A 14328-nucleotide genomic window follows, 5' to 3' on the forward strand; every position below is an offset into this window, starting at 1 on the left:
TCTAGCCACTACACATATATGCGCACATGTGCATACACTTACACGTAAAAAATGGTCCCTAACAAATAACTTTTCACACACTTCACATTTCCTTATCTGTCTAGTAAACAGATTTACTTGTATGTATATGCACGGCACCTCGTGGGTCCTGGGGAGCAAACTGAGGTCCTGAGGCTTGGTGGCAAGCATCTGCAGCAGCTGAGCCATCTTGCTAGACCCTCCTTTGAGTTTCAAACAGTACAGGCTCTCTCTGTACATACATAAACACACTCGGAAATTTTATTACGAATGTTTATCTACATCACACAGTTTCTAATATTTCCACCAATCATAATTAGGCAAAATCAATGAAATTAAGTTCTCTGAGTTCATACACAGTCCTTATTGCTATATGTAAGATTCCAAAATAAAGTTCCAAAGAAATCTTTTATTCTGAAGAAGCAAACCTTTTTCACAGTGCCCTGCAAAGAAGGATACCTTCAAATTAGTTCCACACATATAGTACCATACCTAAGGATCCCTTGGGCTGTTGGCTGTTTGGTGGTATGTTCTCCTTAGCCATAGAGATTAAGATTTTACTGTTTTCAGAGAGTTTCTCTGATGCCTTTCCCTGGAAAAAAACATGATATTTATAAATCAAAGGAGAGAACTCCACAAAATGTACAAATCAACTTATTTGACATACAAAATTAACTTAGAAAAAATTACACAGCACAAAGATTGAAGAGTAAAGTTTGAGAAATTAACCAAAATTACTTACATGGTGTAACAACTGTTCTGATACCTAACTCATCCTCTTAAAAATGAGTCTCTATTAAGTACATTGGGCCAGACACTAGAAACTAAGAGTAAAAAACAAAATTGAGAAGCGTCTGCTATTGGGCCAGGGGGTTGGGGGTGGGCATGGAGATATAAACAAATGTAATTCTTAGCTATGTAATGTTGTGCTTACAGGTAAGATTTACATATGCATGATGATGATGGGGATGAGGAGATGGCTCAGTCAGTGAAGTCTGAGGACCTGAGTTTGTATTCCCAACTCCCATGTAAAAGCCAGGAGCAGCAGCGTGTGGCTGTAACCCAAGCTCTGAGGGATCAGAGGCAGACAGATCTTGAAGTTCATCAGCCAGGAAGCACAGCAAATTCTAAAATCTCCAGCTTGAGTGAAAGGATTCCATCACAAAAAGAAGGTGACAGCAATCAAGGAAGACATCTATTGGACATCAGGCTTCCTTCCATACATACTCAAACCACATGCATGTGAGGACACTGCATGTTAACATATACAACAGACACTCAGATACATACACTCGTATAGGGAGGGGCTATAAAGACAAGACAGAGAAAGATTAAAAGACCCAGAGGTGCTGGGGACTGGGAGGACGACAAGGCCTCAGTGGGCAGTGAGTCTTGAACTGCTACACAGAGTTAATAAAGCTGCACAGGAGCTCACTCAGCCTCCGTCCCAAGCGCTGTGAGCGTGCCCTGCCACTAGAGCACGACAGCAAGCCGAATCCATCCCTGGCTACTTGAACAGATCAGTTAACTCCTTTGGCCTCATTTTTTTTGATCTCCGGAACAAAATAAACAAAAACCAAAACACCCCTACTTCATAAAGATGGCATGACTGGAGAAAATGCTACACACAAAGCTCTTGCTTTAGCTCCTTTTACAGAGCAGACTGTTTAGAAGAAAAGCAACCATGGCCAGTGCTGCAAAGGACGAGCACTTAGTCAATGTCAAGAATCAGAGCCCGTCCTACCTACTGACTCAGCAGCAGAGGCTCATCATGCAGCTTCCCAATGCCCCAGTTTACTTGCAAATACTGCACCTCTTAAAGCTGTGCCCTACCCATGAGTACTGTCATATGCTAACTTACATAACAGAATGGACAGTTAGAATGCCAGGACGATCATCTTAACTGGGTTATCTGTATAGGACAGACGCTAACCCAGAGGAGACGAAGGGAGAGAGGTGAGTCAGAAGTCCTTTTATATGGATGCGCTCACCACCCAGAGCCTCTGTTAACAGCACTGAGCCAGTGATGGCGAGCATCTGTCTGCCTCAGTACAGCATTCCCAGAGCCCAGCGTGGCTCCTAGCACGAGCTCAGCATCAGCTAGACAGAACAACTCTTATGCCAAAAACAACTTAGAAAACTTTCCAGACATTGCCTTTCAGAAACAATCATGATAACATACCTGTCCTAAGAAGCAAACCGTACAGAATAAATTGCCCTAGTAAATTTACTAGTATGTATTTCAGAACAGTTTTATTCACTTACTATTATTTTTCACATAAAAACTAAGGTTTAACCTCTGTCTTCTATTTAGTTTGTGAAATACATAATCAAGTATTAGAATGCTAACAAAGTAGAATATTGTGATATATAAAACCCTACCAAAAAATACACTCAAAATCTCTCACGTGATACCTAGAGTCAGTCTCTCAGAAGCAGAACAATCAGACTCAAGTATGAGACAAAACGCTCACTGGCGTACTCCTCACTCTCAATCAAACATGCTCAGCTGGGCTGCTTTCACTGTACGCTGGGTGGGGGGTGGGGGGACTGGTTTTGTCTGGTTGATTTTGAGGCAGGGTGTCACTATGTAGCTCTGACTAGCCTAGATGTCTTGCTATATAGATTAGGTAGCCTCAAACTACAGCAATCTGAAGGTCTCTGCCTCCCAAATGCTGGGGGGATTAAAGGGTACACCACTAAACCCGACTTCACAGAGCACACTGAACGACAGCTACTGCTCTTGCCTTCATCTCCATGTACGGCAGGTCACTTTCCAACTCTGCTTTGTCTTGGGCCAGTTTCACTTTTTGCTCTTCAATAAATTCATCCAAGCCATCTGCCATTCTGTAGATTCTGAAAAACAAGTCTTCAGTGAGCACAACCATATTGTAGAGGTTTTAGCTAAGTATTAAGACACAGTCTTAGTCCACACTTGGTATTCAATCTCAATTACCACACTGTGAACTTTATACTTAAACATGAACATAAATACCATCTGTCTCCTCCTCTTCGATTTTCCAGAAGAGTCTACAATGCAGGCTAAAGCACAGAAAGAGAAATGTGATCCAGGCACGGTATGTGCATGCATGGAAACTTCACAACGGAACGTTCTATACAATTATATGATAACTAAAAAGGTAGTAACAAATGAGATCAGCAGCCATTGCCATAGTCCACAGTCACACAATAAAAATCTAAGGCAATAAAGCCCTTAAATCTGTAAAATACTTTTCTCTAAAAAACTATTAGGAATTAATTGTGAGCCAGGCAGTGGTGGCACACCTCTATAGTCCTAGCACTCAGAGGCAGAAGCAAGCAGATCTCTGAGTTCAAGGCCAGCCTGCTGGCCTACAGCATTAGTTGCAAGGAAGCTAGGCTTCTCAGAGCCATCTCAAAAAAAAAAAAAGGACTATGTATGTTGATATATTAATAAAGAATATTATTTGATAACCTAAAACTGAGTAGCTGAGCTTGTCCTACACAAGGATTTACCAGATAGTAAGGCACATATGTGCATAAAATAGACATAGGATAAAAGCTGCTTTGTTCAAATAGTAAGAGTAAAATAGTAACGACACTGCTGGGGACCAATCGTGATGAAGGCTGGGGGTGGCAGTGCTCACCCAACATTTGAATCCTAGCACTTGGAAGCAGAGGGAAGTGTCTCTGTAAATTCAACCAGGCAGCCTGTTCTAAACAGTGATCCAGGCTAACCAAGGCTACATTGAAAGGCTCCCCCAACTCCCAAAACAACAAAGAACACAGAACACAGAGCCATGAGCAGGAGAGCCCATGGGTAACCTAACTCCATCTCTAATGCGATGAGAACAGGAAGTGTAGGAGATGCTAAAGAACTGTATCTTCCCTGGGCTTAGCATCGATTTAAGAGTTTGCACACAGGCTGCCTCCCTTGTGTTTAACTGTAAAAACAAGCCTTGTTCTGAGACACTATGTCTCTGTCCAGCTCTCCTGACAGGGTAAGAACCCACAGGGTCAACAACACACAGGAGTTTTTCCCTCTACAGTCATTCCTCCCCTGAACTCAGAGAACTAATCATGTCTTATCTATTGCTATAATTTTGTCTAACTCGGAATTGTCACCTAAATGGATCATATATAAGCTACACAGGAGAGAGTAAGTTTCCTAGTCAGTTCAAGATTGGTTTCTCTATGTTCTGCAAGCCAAGCATATGGTGTCCTCAGCAATGAGTGTTACTACCATCTAGTTGTTGTTGGCAAACAAGAAAAAGGAAATAACTGTGCTTTCTGGGAAACCTCCAGAACCCTCTCGTGGGTATATCCGCGTCTAGCACTGAGATCTTCAGTTAATAATTTATGTTTCTGGAAGCACAACACCCCACCCATTCAAGTAATCTCCTATCCAAACTCCTTTTTCTAAAAAAACTCCATTTGGTAATTAGCTTAGAAGATGTCATGCAGGCCACTAGGAGACAGGTGGCCATCAACAGTCCTACCCAGCACCAGACCCTGATAGGCAAGAAACGCCCACTATAGCAATTAGTGGCCTGACTGTTAGGAAGGAACCACTCTCTGCTTGGATCTGAGGCCTGTTGAACAGAGTGAACCAAAGCCAGAATTGTAAAGCTGGTCAAGAGGCCATGGCTACGGAAAGTCAAAAGGCCCTCAGAGGGGACATACTGTGGCTATTTTGCTAAACGGACATGCTGTCAAACTGTCAGCTAAATATGTACATTCATACCCACAGATGTGCGATTGTGTACTTTAGTCAGAGACGGGTCTTTCTCTGAAGGGGACTGTTGCTACGTGTCCACAACAGATCAGTACTAAGAATACATGACTGTGCGTGTGTGAACCCAAAAGGACATCCATATTCACACACCCAGGACTCGGGAGCATCATGGAAAAGGGGTGAAAGCATCTAGGAGCAGGAGGATGGGAGGAGCTGCTGTGAAGTGCTGAATTCTGGGTATGACACATGTTGCTTTCATGAACTCAACAGCTGGAAGACCTTTGCATTTCAGTGTGTATCATTTACAACTTTTAAAAAGGATAACCTTCACCAAAACTAATTTTGTTGTTGTTCTTGTTTTTAAAAGGGAAATATATATACATATATATGTGTGTATACACACACACACACACACACACACACACACACATATATTCCTGACTAGCCTGAAATTCTATGTAGATCAGGCAGGCCTTCCACCCAAAGATACCCACCTATTTCTCCAGGAGGAGTGCTGAGATTAAAGGTATACACCACACCACACAGAACAGAAACTGGAACAGAAACTGGGATGTTTTTGTTTGTTTTTTTGTTTTTTTCTTCTAAAAACGTATCAAAATCAGTAACAAAATATGTGACAAGGAGCTACCAGTCACCAGTGACATAGTCCTGGAGACATAGAACCCTAAAAACACAAATCCCAGCAAGCTGTCTGGTTGGGAAAGTTTCGTTCACATACATTAAGTTAAGCTAGTAAGACATGCTAACAGGAGATTGGGGATTTAGCTCAGTGGTAGAGCGCTTGCCTAGCAAGCGCAAGGCCCTGGGTTCGGTCCTCAGCTCCGGAAAAAAAAAAAAAAAGACATGCTAACAGGAATTTCCAAAGATGGCTAAAATTCAAGAATCAGATTTGAGCCCCATCAAAGATGTGTACTTAAGACTTGAGTGTTGGGCTGGAGAGATGGCTCAGCAGTTCAGAGCACTGACTGCTCTTCCAGAGGTCCTGAGTTCAAATCCCAGCAACCACATGGTGGCTCACGACCGTCTGTAATGGGATCTGATGCCCTCTTCTGGTGTGTCTGAAGACAGCTACAGTGTACTCCTATATAATAATAAATAAATCTTAAAAAAAAAAAAAAAAAAAAAAGACTTGAGTGTTTCTCACAGATATAAATGATCAACACTCCCATTCCAGCTACTCCCTACTCAGGACTGAGGCAGGCAGAGTTTAAAGCACTCAATCTTCAATATACGCCTCAAAACAGAAAAAAAAAAAAAAAAAAAAACTATTGTAAGATCCAAGGACAAACATGGAGTAAATGAACACAGGCAGGGACAACCCCCAAGTAAGTGCTCAGCAATGTTCATGTGAATGAATGGGGAAGAACTCCTCTTAACAGTAACTTAGCACTTATTACAACTTCTGAAATTCATTTTAGGTAACAGTAACTATAATAAGGAACATATTAACCCATGACCTTTTTCCTAGTAATGAGATGACCTCTTGCCAAAGACTGTCAGGAGCACTAACAGTTAAACAAGTTAGCTGAGCTGTGCAGCACCAATGTGGGAATGCATCAACACCTCACCAATGCAACCCGAGGGTTTCTTAGTGAGAGGTGCTGGGAGAGAATTCTAGGCTGGAGCTTGAGCTGGCGACTTAAGAAGACATGTAGAGAACAGGACTCTGCACATATTAATAAATCTTAACCACAGTATGAGGTTAAAATGAAACTGGTAAAGAAGCAATGGTCATTCCAATCTCGAGGATCTGTTTCTGCATGGCATGGTTTTGCTGTTATGCACATGAACAGGTAACCTGATGTTGATATTCTGAACAACTTTTACTATCAACAGGACACAAAGGCATAAACAATAAAACACTTGTACCTACCATGGCTGCTATTCTCTGTATCCCTAAAAGTGTGCAACAATTTACATAAGGACATTTCAACCGTAAAATTATGCACAAGTTATTTAGTGAATAATGGAGGCTAGACTGATGGGCAAGGCCAAGAAACAGAATACACTAAGAATGTTTATAATTTAAGGATTATATTGGCCCATCCAAAATCTGCTGAAAAGAAAAAAGCTAAATGGGATTCTGCATTGTCTAGACACTCTATAAAATGTACATTTTCCATGGTATTGTTATCAGGTAGTTTTCTCCAGTAGCTACAAACATTGTATGTAGGTAAGAAATAAGCTTTCAAAAAAAAGTCTCCTCTGTTGTGAATTCTGTTTAGCTCTATACCACATTTTTGATTGGGTTGTTTGGTTTTTTGAAGGTTAGCTTCTTGAGTTCTTTATGTATTTTGGATATTAGCTCTCAATCAGAGGTGGGATTGAAGCTTTTTTCCCAATCTGTAGGTTGCCAATTTGTCCTACTGACTGTGTCCTCTGCCTTACAGATGCTTTCCAGTTTCATAAGGTCCCATTTATCAATTCTTGATCTTAGAGACTGAGCCATTGGAGTTCTGTTTGGAAATTTTCCCCACCAGACCCCATGCCAATGAGTCCAAGGCTCTTTCTATTAGATTCAGTGTATCTGGCTTTACGTTGAGGTCCTTGATTTACTTGGACTTGAGCTTTGTGCAATGTGACAAACATGGATGTATTTCATTTTGCTACATAAAGACTGTCAGTTAGACCAGCACCATTTATTAAAGATGCTGTCTTTTTGCCATTGTATATTTTTGGCTTCTTTGTCAAAGATCAAGCGTCCGTAAGTGTGTGGTTTTATTTCTGGGTCTTTAATTCTATTCCATTCATCAACCTGCCTGTCTCTGTACCAATGCCATGCAGTTTTCATCACTACTGCTCTATAGTACAGCTTGAGGTCAGAGATGGTCATTCTCCCAGAAGTTCTTTTACTGTTAAGAACTGTTTTCCCTATCCTGTGATTTTTGTTTTTCCATATGAAATTGAGAATTGCTCTTTCCATGTCTGTGAAGGATGGTTAAGAAGCACTTAAAGAAATGTTCAAAGTCCTTGGTCATCAGAGAAATGCAAATCAAAACAACCCTGAGATCCCACCTTACTCTAATCAGAATGGCTACGATCAAAAACTCAGGTGACAGCACATGTTGGCGAGGATGTGGAGAAAGAGGAACACTCCTCTGTTGCTGATGGGATTACAAACTGGTACAACCACTCTGGAAATCAATCTGGATGTTCCTCAGAAAACTGAAAGTACCTGAAGATCTACTCTTGGGCATACACCCGAAAGATGCCTCACCATACCCTATAGGCATGTATGTGCTCCACTATGTTCATAGCGACCTTACCTGTGATAGCCAGAAGCTGGAAAGAACCCAGATATCCCACGACAGAAGAATGGATACAGAAAATGTAGTTCATTTACACAATGGAATACTATTCAGCTATTAAGAACCAGGACATCATGAATTTTGCAGGATTAAACTAGAAAATATCATCCTGAGTGCTGTAACTCAGACCCAAAAGGACATGCATGGTATGTACTCATTAATAAGTTGATATGAGCCAAAAAAAAAAAAAAAATACAAAATACCTAGAATACAATCCACAGAACTCAAGAAGGTTAACAAGCAAAAGGACCCAAATGAGGATGCTTCAATCCCACTTGGAAGGAAAAAGAAAACAATCACAGGAGGCAGAGGGAGTGAGGGACCTGGGTGGGGGAGGGGAAAAGGGGGAACATGATCTGGTATTGGGACTGGGGAGTTGGGGGAGAGAAGCCCTGAAGGCCACCATGATGAATGGAAATATGCAACCTTGGGTGGGGGTGAGGGGCTAAGAGGTGGGGGAACCCTCTAGAAAGTACCAGAGACCTAGGAGGTGAGAGACTCTCAGGTCTCGAAGGGAGGAACACAAGATGAAATGCCCAACAGTGGGAAGAGGGAACTCACAGAGTCCTCCTCCAGTAGAAAGACAGGGCATCAAGTGGAGGGATGGGGTTGCCACCCCACAGTCAAAAATTCTGACTCAGAATTGTTGCTATCTAAAAGAACTGCAGGAACAAGAATAGAGAAGAGACTGAGGGAAAGGTGGTCCAGTGACAGACTCAACTTGGGATCCATCTTAGGGGAAGGCTCCAAGGCCTGACACTATTACTGATGCTATGGAGTGCTTACAGACAGGAGCTTAGCATAGCGGTCCTCTGAGAGGCCCAACTAGCAGCTGACTGAGAGAGAAGCAGATACTTACACCCAACCATTAGACTGAAGTCAGGGACCCTGTGGTTGAATTAGGGAAAGGCTGGAAGAAGCTGAGGAGGAGGGCGACCCCATAGGAAGACCCGAGCCTCAATTAACCTGGACCTGTGAGATCTCTCAAACACTGAGCTACCAACCAGGCAGCATGCATGAGCGGGTCCAAGGCCCTGGACACATGTACAATGGAGGACTGCCTGGTCTGGCCTCAGTGGGAGAAGGCTAACCCTCTAAAGAGTTGAGGCCCCAGGGAGCAGGGAGGCCTGGCAGTGGGAGGGGGGACATCCTCTTGGTTACATGGGGGAGGAAGAAAGGGACAACAGCTGAACTGTAAATGCATAAAAGTAAGTAAATAAATAAATACCATTTCGCCAAAAGACTTGGACTATCTGGACTAGAAACCCAGTGTCTACTATTTACTGATTCTGGTTCATATAAGATATGTTCTTTAATCTACATCTAGGATTTTCCATTTAGAAAATTGAAATGCTACTTACTACAGAGTTATGAAGATAAAACACATATGTAACATATGCATCACACATGTAACAATCTGATACTAAACCAGCTACTTTATTAACATCACTATATCATCATAATCTTGTATACTCACTTTTTAAAAGGCATCCAGGTTGGAGGCACACCTCAGAAACAAAGCATGTACTTAGCCTAAATAAGATTCTGAATCAATTTCCAACAACCTAACCTCCCCACAAGAAACAAGTAAAAGGAAAGGTGAGAGAAGGGAGGGAAAGGGAGGGAATAAGAGAGGAATGGAAGCAAAGGCTCTAGATTGAAATCGTTGCCGATACCTGGTTGCCATATCCAACTCAACACGAGGGGAAGCATTCTCTCCATCCTCTCCTCTCCCACAGAGGACAGAGCACATACTTTCCCCAGTATGGAAGCATGGGAAATGGAACACGACTCCCCTTGTAAAGCAGGGTACTAGTCTAGACTGCAAGGGGAGCTAGATTGGTAGGGAGAGTGAATACAATCGTACAATCATACATGACCCTTGCATTAATATTGCCATAATGACAGTCTAGGCAGTTTAGGTTTTGGGGAACAACTATGAAATAGATTAAAGGATTCAGTAAAGATACCAACAATGGAAATGTCTACAACTTTCATCAAATAGGGAGTTCCAGGGCAGCTTGAGCATATTATATGGCAAGACACTGTCTCAAAAAATAGCAAACAGCAACATTAACATTTCTGTTGACACTGGGTTTGGGGAGTTATATTTATGTATGTTTGTTTATTTGCTACTGGGTTGGGGCTGTGGCTGAGGAGATCACTGCCACTCAATACCAAACACGGGGACACACACACACACAGTGTGATAGGCAGCTCCTACTTATAATCAATCCCAGGACTTGGGAGGGTGAAGCAGCAGAGGGAATTTAGTACGCAAGGAGACCTCATCTCACAAATATCATACCCCAAAATATTAAAACTATAAGAGGCAGCTGCCTGTAGAACATGACTCTACTAAAGAAAAAAGGACTAGGGACAGATGTTTAGGGAGAAATAAGATGTAGACAGGGAGCAAGGGCAGGCATAGAAAACAGGGGAAGATGAGTTTCCTCAGTAATTCACGGAGAAAGGGTCTCACAGTCTTCTTCTCCTTAGCAGAAGGCATTTAAATGAGCATGACTATGGGTACATCCAAATTTTGACAAATTCCTGTGAATTTTGCTAAAGAAGTATATGCTATGTTGCTGAGGGAGGAGCAGGAGGCTGGAGAACAGGATACAAAATTGGGAGCAAAGAAATAAATGAAAGTATTTAAAGCCTGAGCAACTACCTCCAATACATCTGGAAGAGCAACAGCAGGCATCCATGGAGTAGCATTGGCTATGCAGAATTGCTAATACACTTGCTCAGACACTTCTGTCTCTCAAAAGGTACAGCACATCCATTCAGAATGGTGTTTAAAAGACTGTGTGGAGGGTTGGTGATGTCTCAGGCATTAAAGGCTAGGCTCACAGCCAAAAAGAAAAAAACAGAATTTGCTTAAGTTTGTAATAGTTAAGCCATGCTTTTCTGAAAACCACATTGTAGAAAAGGTGTCCTGAAAGCAACTTTTCTTGTTTGCCTTATCTAAACCTATCTGCTCCCCACCCAGACAGACCACCCTTAGGCAAGAGATCCAAAAGATCAAAAGATCCTCTCTATGGGAGCATGTCAGCAAATACTTCACACCGAACACCGAGAGTTCACAAAACACACACACACACACACACACACACACACACACACACACAACCAGTGTCTCCCTACTTTCCTTGGGGCTCTTTTTTGCTTATCAACATGACAAGCCATTCTTCCACATAAAACTTAGCTTCTTAGAATGGCTGGCTTTTTATATGGCTTTTTTTCCTTTTCTTTCTTCCCCCACCCCTAGACAGGGTCTCACTATGTAGCTCTGGTTGGCCTAGAACTCAAGAGAGTTGCTTACTTCTGTCTCCAAAGTGTTGATATTAAAAGCAATGTGTCACCACACCCAGCTATAAAATTATACTGATTGCTTTTAGGGCCTTACACTGTACCTGCTGTTTGAAAACTAGGTCTTATCAAGATTTCTACTTTAGCTTCTTAATTCTATTATCTTCAGAGCCAGCTGTATCTCAGAAGATGAATCCCACTGCTAACATCTAATGAAAACATGATTGGGGCCTGGATAAAACTGGCTCAAAACATAAGGGCACTTGCAGCCATGCCTGATGACCGAGTTTGACAGCTAAGATTCTATAGGGAGAGAGAGAAGTAACATACACACATAGACATACATCATACATACATACACACATAGTACGTATTTCTTTCAAACCAGATTCAAATTCCACACAAAGACTAAAATCAAGGCAGAAAGATAAAGTTCAATCTCATCAAGCAACCACAGTGAGAATAAAACAGCAGATTTCATAGGGATATGGAGAAGATTAAGTTTAACTTGTAAAGTGTAAAACATTAACCAACCCCTGAGGTGCAAGCACTCTGTGAGGCTTAGCAGCCGCGGTGTGCCTGCGAAGAGCCACTGAAGCCTCCAGAGACCGGGCAGGCCACAGACGCCTCTGAAAGCATCAACGCGTTGTCAGGCAACCAGCGGGCCCAGGGCACCGCCCCCCGCCCCGGAGCCGCGAGACCTGCACTTGGGACTAAACCCGGCCACCGCCTCGCGACCCGCATCTCACAACCCGCCCCCTGCACCTCCCACCCTGCCCCCACGACACCCCGGAGCTTCCTGGCTCCCCCCACCCCAGCAGGCTCGAACCCCCATCCGGCCACAGCGACTCGGCCCGGCCCCCCCAGCGCCCCGGACTCTTCGTGTAGCCTTCGACACCCGCCACCCACGGACTTACTCCCAGCGAGGAACCACAGTTCGGGGCTCAGGCGACCCCGGCGCGGACCAAAAGACCGGGTCGCCCGCTCAGGGCTCCGCCTCCCGGACTGAGCCCCCGCCCCACTCGCCCTCCACCAACGGCCAGGCGCGGCCCCGCCCCCGAAGACTGACGGGGAGGGGGGAAGGCCGCGCGGCCGAGGTCGCCCCCTGTAGTCCCGGAGGCCACACGGTGCACTCGCGACTGTGCCCCAAGAGTCCTATAATGCGTCTAGTGCGGAGCTAAATCTATCCCAGCGGTCCGGTCTCCAGTCACGTAGTGTGCCTGTGTGAGGAGGAATATCCGCACTGCTCTCACAGGCATTACTCCCAGCCCAGCAGTCTGGTCAACTCTCTGTCCTGAGCTTTCATTACATTTCATTACATGTTATTCTCTGTAAGTTCCGAGTGGCTGTGTATTGTTACCACTGGAAAAGCTTCTCAGAAAGACCTAAAGTTCCCAGAAAGAAATAGTACCACTGTACTCAAATGTCCCTGGTGTGCCCGAAGTTATACTGTAAGAAGATTCTATTTTATTTTTGGTCGCGTTGACACGGGGTCTCAAATAGTCCAGGGAGAAAGTGGGGTTCAAGCTCTTGATTCTCCATTCTCCACCTCCCAAGTCCTTGAATTAGCAACGCCCTTGTTTGTTTGATTCTTGCTGTTTTGTTTGCCCCAGCTCCTTGACTTTTTGAGACAAGGTCTCCTGTAGCCCAGGCTAACCTCAAATCGCTGTTTGTGGAAAGGCTCTCCTTTAACTCATCCTCCTGCTCCCACTTCCCAACTGCTGGGTTAGAGGCAGGTGTCACCACGCTCCAATTTTCTTCAACTTCTGAATCCAAAATCAAAACCAACAGTAGTGGTGAATAGTTAGCAATTCTTTTTTAGCTAATTTGTCTGCTAAAAACCTGCATTAGAAGAGGATACAGCCCGGCAAGGGTGGTACATGCCTTTAATCCCAGCACTCAAGAGGCAGAAGCAGGCAGATCTCTCGAGGCCAGCCTGGTCTACATATCGAGTTCCTGAACAGCAAAAGACCTTCCATGGCCGGGGGAGAGGGGGTGAGAAAAAAAAAAAAAAAAAGGATACAACACAAAGCTTACTGGGAAAAAGCAAAACGTCCGTGTGAAGCAACTATAGAGCCTTCGAGATCCTGTGGAAGGAGCAGTTATTGTCAAAGAGTTAATGGAAGGCATCTCGACTGTGCTTTTTAAATACTGTGTGCTCTAAAGCAGAAATGTCAAGAAGTGCATTTAAAGCAATGCTTAACAACTACTGCATTACTAAATCAAGGAAAAAGTTCTAATTAAAAAGCTGGGTCAGGGTGGCTAAAAGATGATGAAGCTGGAGAAGTCTGTAAGAACCGTGTTACGAAAATAATTAAATATATTAGAATTAAATAAAACAAACAGATTTTATGCACGCCTTCAACTTACACTCTAGTGGGCATTTGGGGATGAGAATGAGAGGGAAGAAAACCTAAAAACACGACTGAAACAAATTTCATATTAACTACCGGAAAGAACGGATTGCGGAGATTAATTCTGCACTGAGACAAACCTTTTTTAACAAGTAGCGGGTAAGGCATTCACATCTCCTAACACTTGTATAAATGTTACCCTATAAACGCGTCAAAAGTTAATCTTAGCAACCGGTGAGTTTTGCTTGCCACCTCGCAACAGTAGCGAAAACACAAAAGCGAAACGCCACCCACAAACCCCGGAGGGGTTTATACTCCGCGAATTATCTTAAAAGACAATGTCACATAATCTTCCCCCTCCAAAACCAATAATCCGGAGATACTTACACCTCTGTTTCTCTAGAGACATTTAGTATTCCAAACAATTTATTTCGTTTGAAGCACCTACACTCACATAAACATAGTTCCCCAAACCGAAGTTCCCTCCCACACGCAATATGGCGGAATCTGAGTCTGCGCAGTGCGAGGCGAGACGGCCGACTCCTTCCTGGCAGGTCAACAGGCCCGCCTTCCGGCGCGAAAGGCCGTACCATTCCCA

General features: G+C 43.5%; 1 protein-coding gene across 37 annotated transcripts in view; it reads right to left on the minus strand.

Moving 5' to 3' along the window:
* Positions 1-14328, minus strand: part of Cspp1 (centrosome and spindle pole associated protein 1) — a 115228-nt gene that overhangs the window by 100728 nt on the left and 172 nt on the right. For 29 of the 37 annotated variants that reach the window (XR_005504467.2, XR_010066406.1, XR_005504468.2 and 26 more), the window contains exons 1-3: positions 14118-14323; positions 2766-2874; positions 511-610 (exon numbers count right to left, since the gene is read on the minus strand). Coding sequence is in view for 33 of the 37 variants with exons in the window: in XM_039110190.2 (XP_038966118.1) it covers positions 511-610; positions 2766-2874; positions 14118-14323 (415 nt within the window). In the remaining 4 variants the exon portion in view is untranslated. Of the gene's footprint in view, positions 1-510; positions 611-2765; positions 2875-11910; positions 12026-12293; positions 12448-14117; positions 14324-14328 lie in introns of those variants that run through there. The other 8 variants (XM_063287888.1, XM_063287883.1, XM_063287882.1 and 5 more) reach the window with 5 other exon arrangements.

This window comes from Rattus norvegicus, chromosome 5, assembly GCF_036323735.1.
Source record: "Rattus norvegicus strain BN/NHsdMcwi chromosome 5, GRCr8, whole genome shotgun sequence".
Lineage (NCBI taxonomy): Eukaryota > Metazoa > Chordata > Mammalia > Rodentia > Muridae > Rattus > Rattus norvegicus.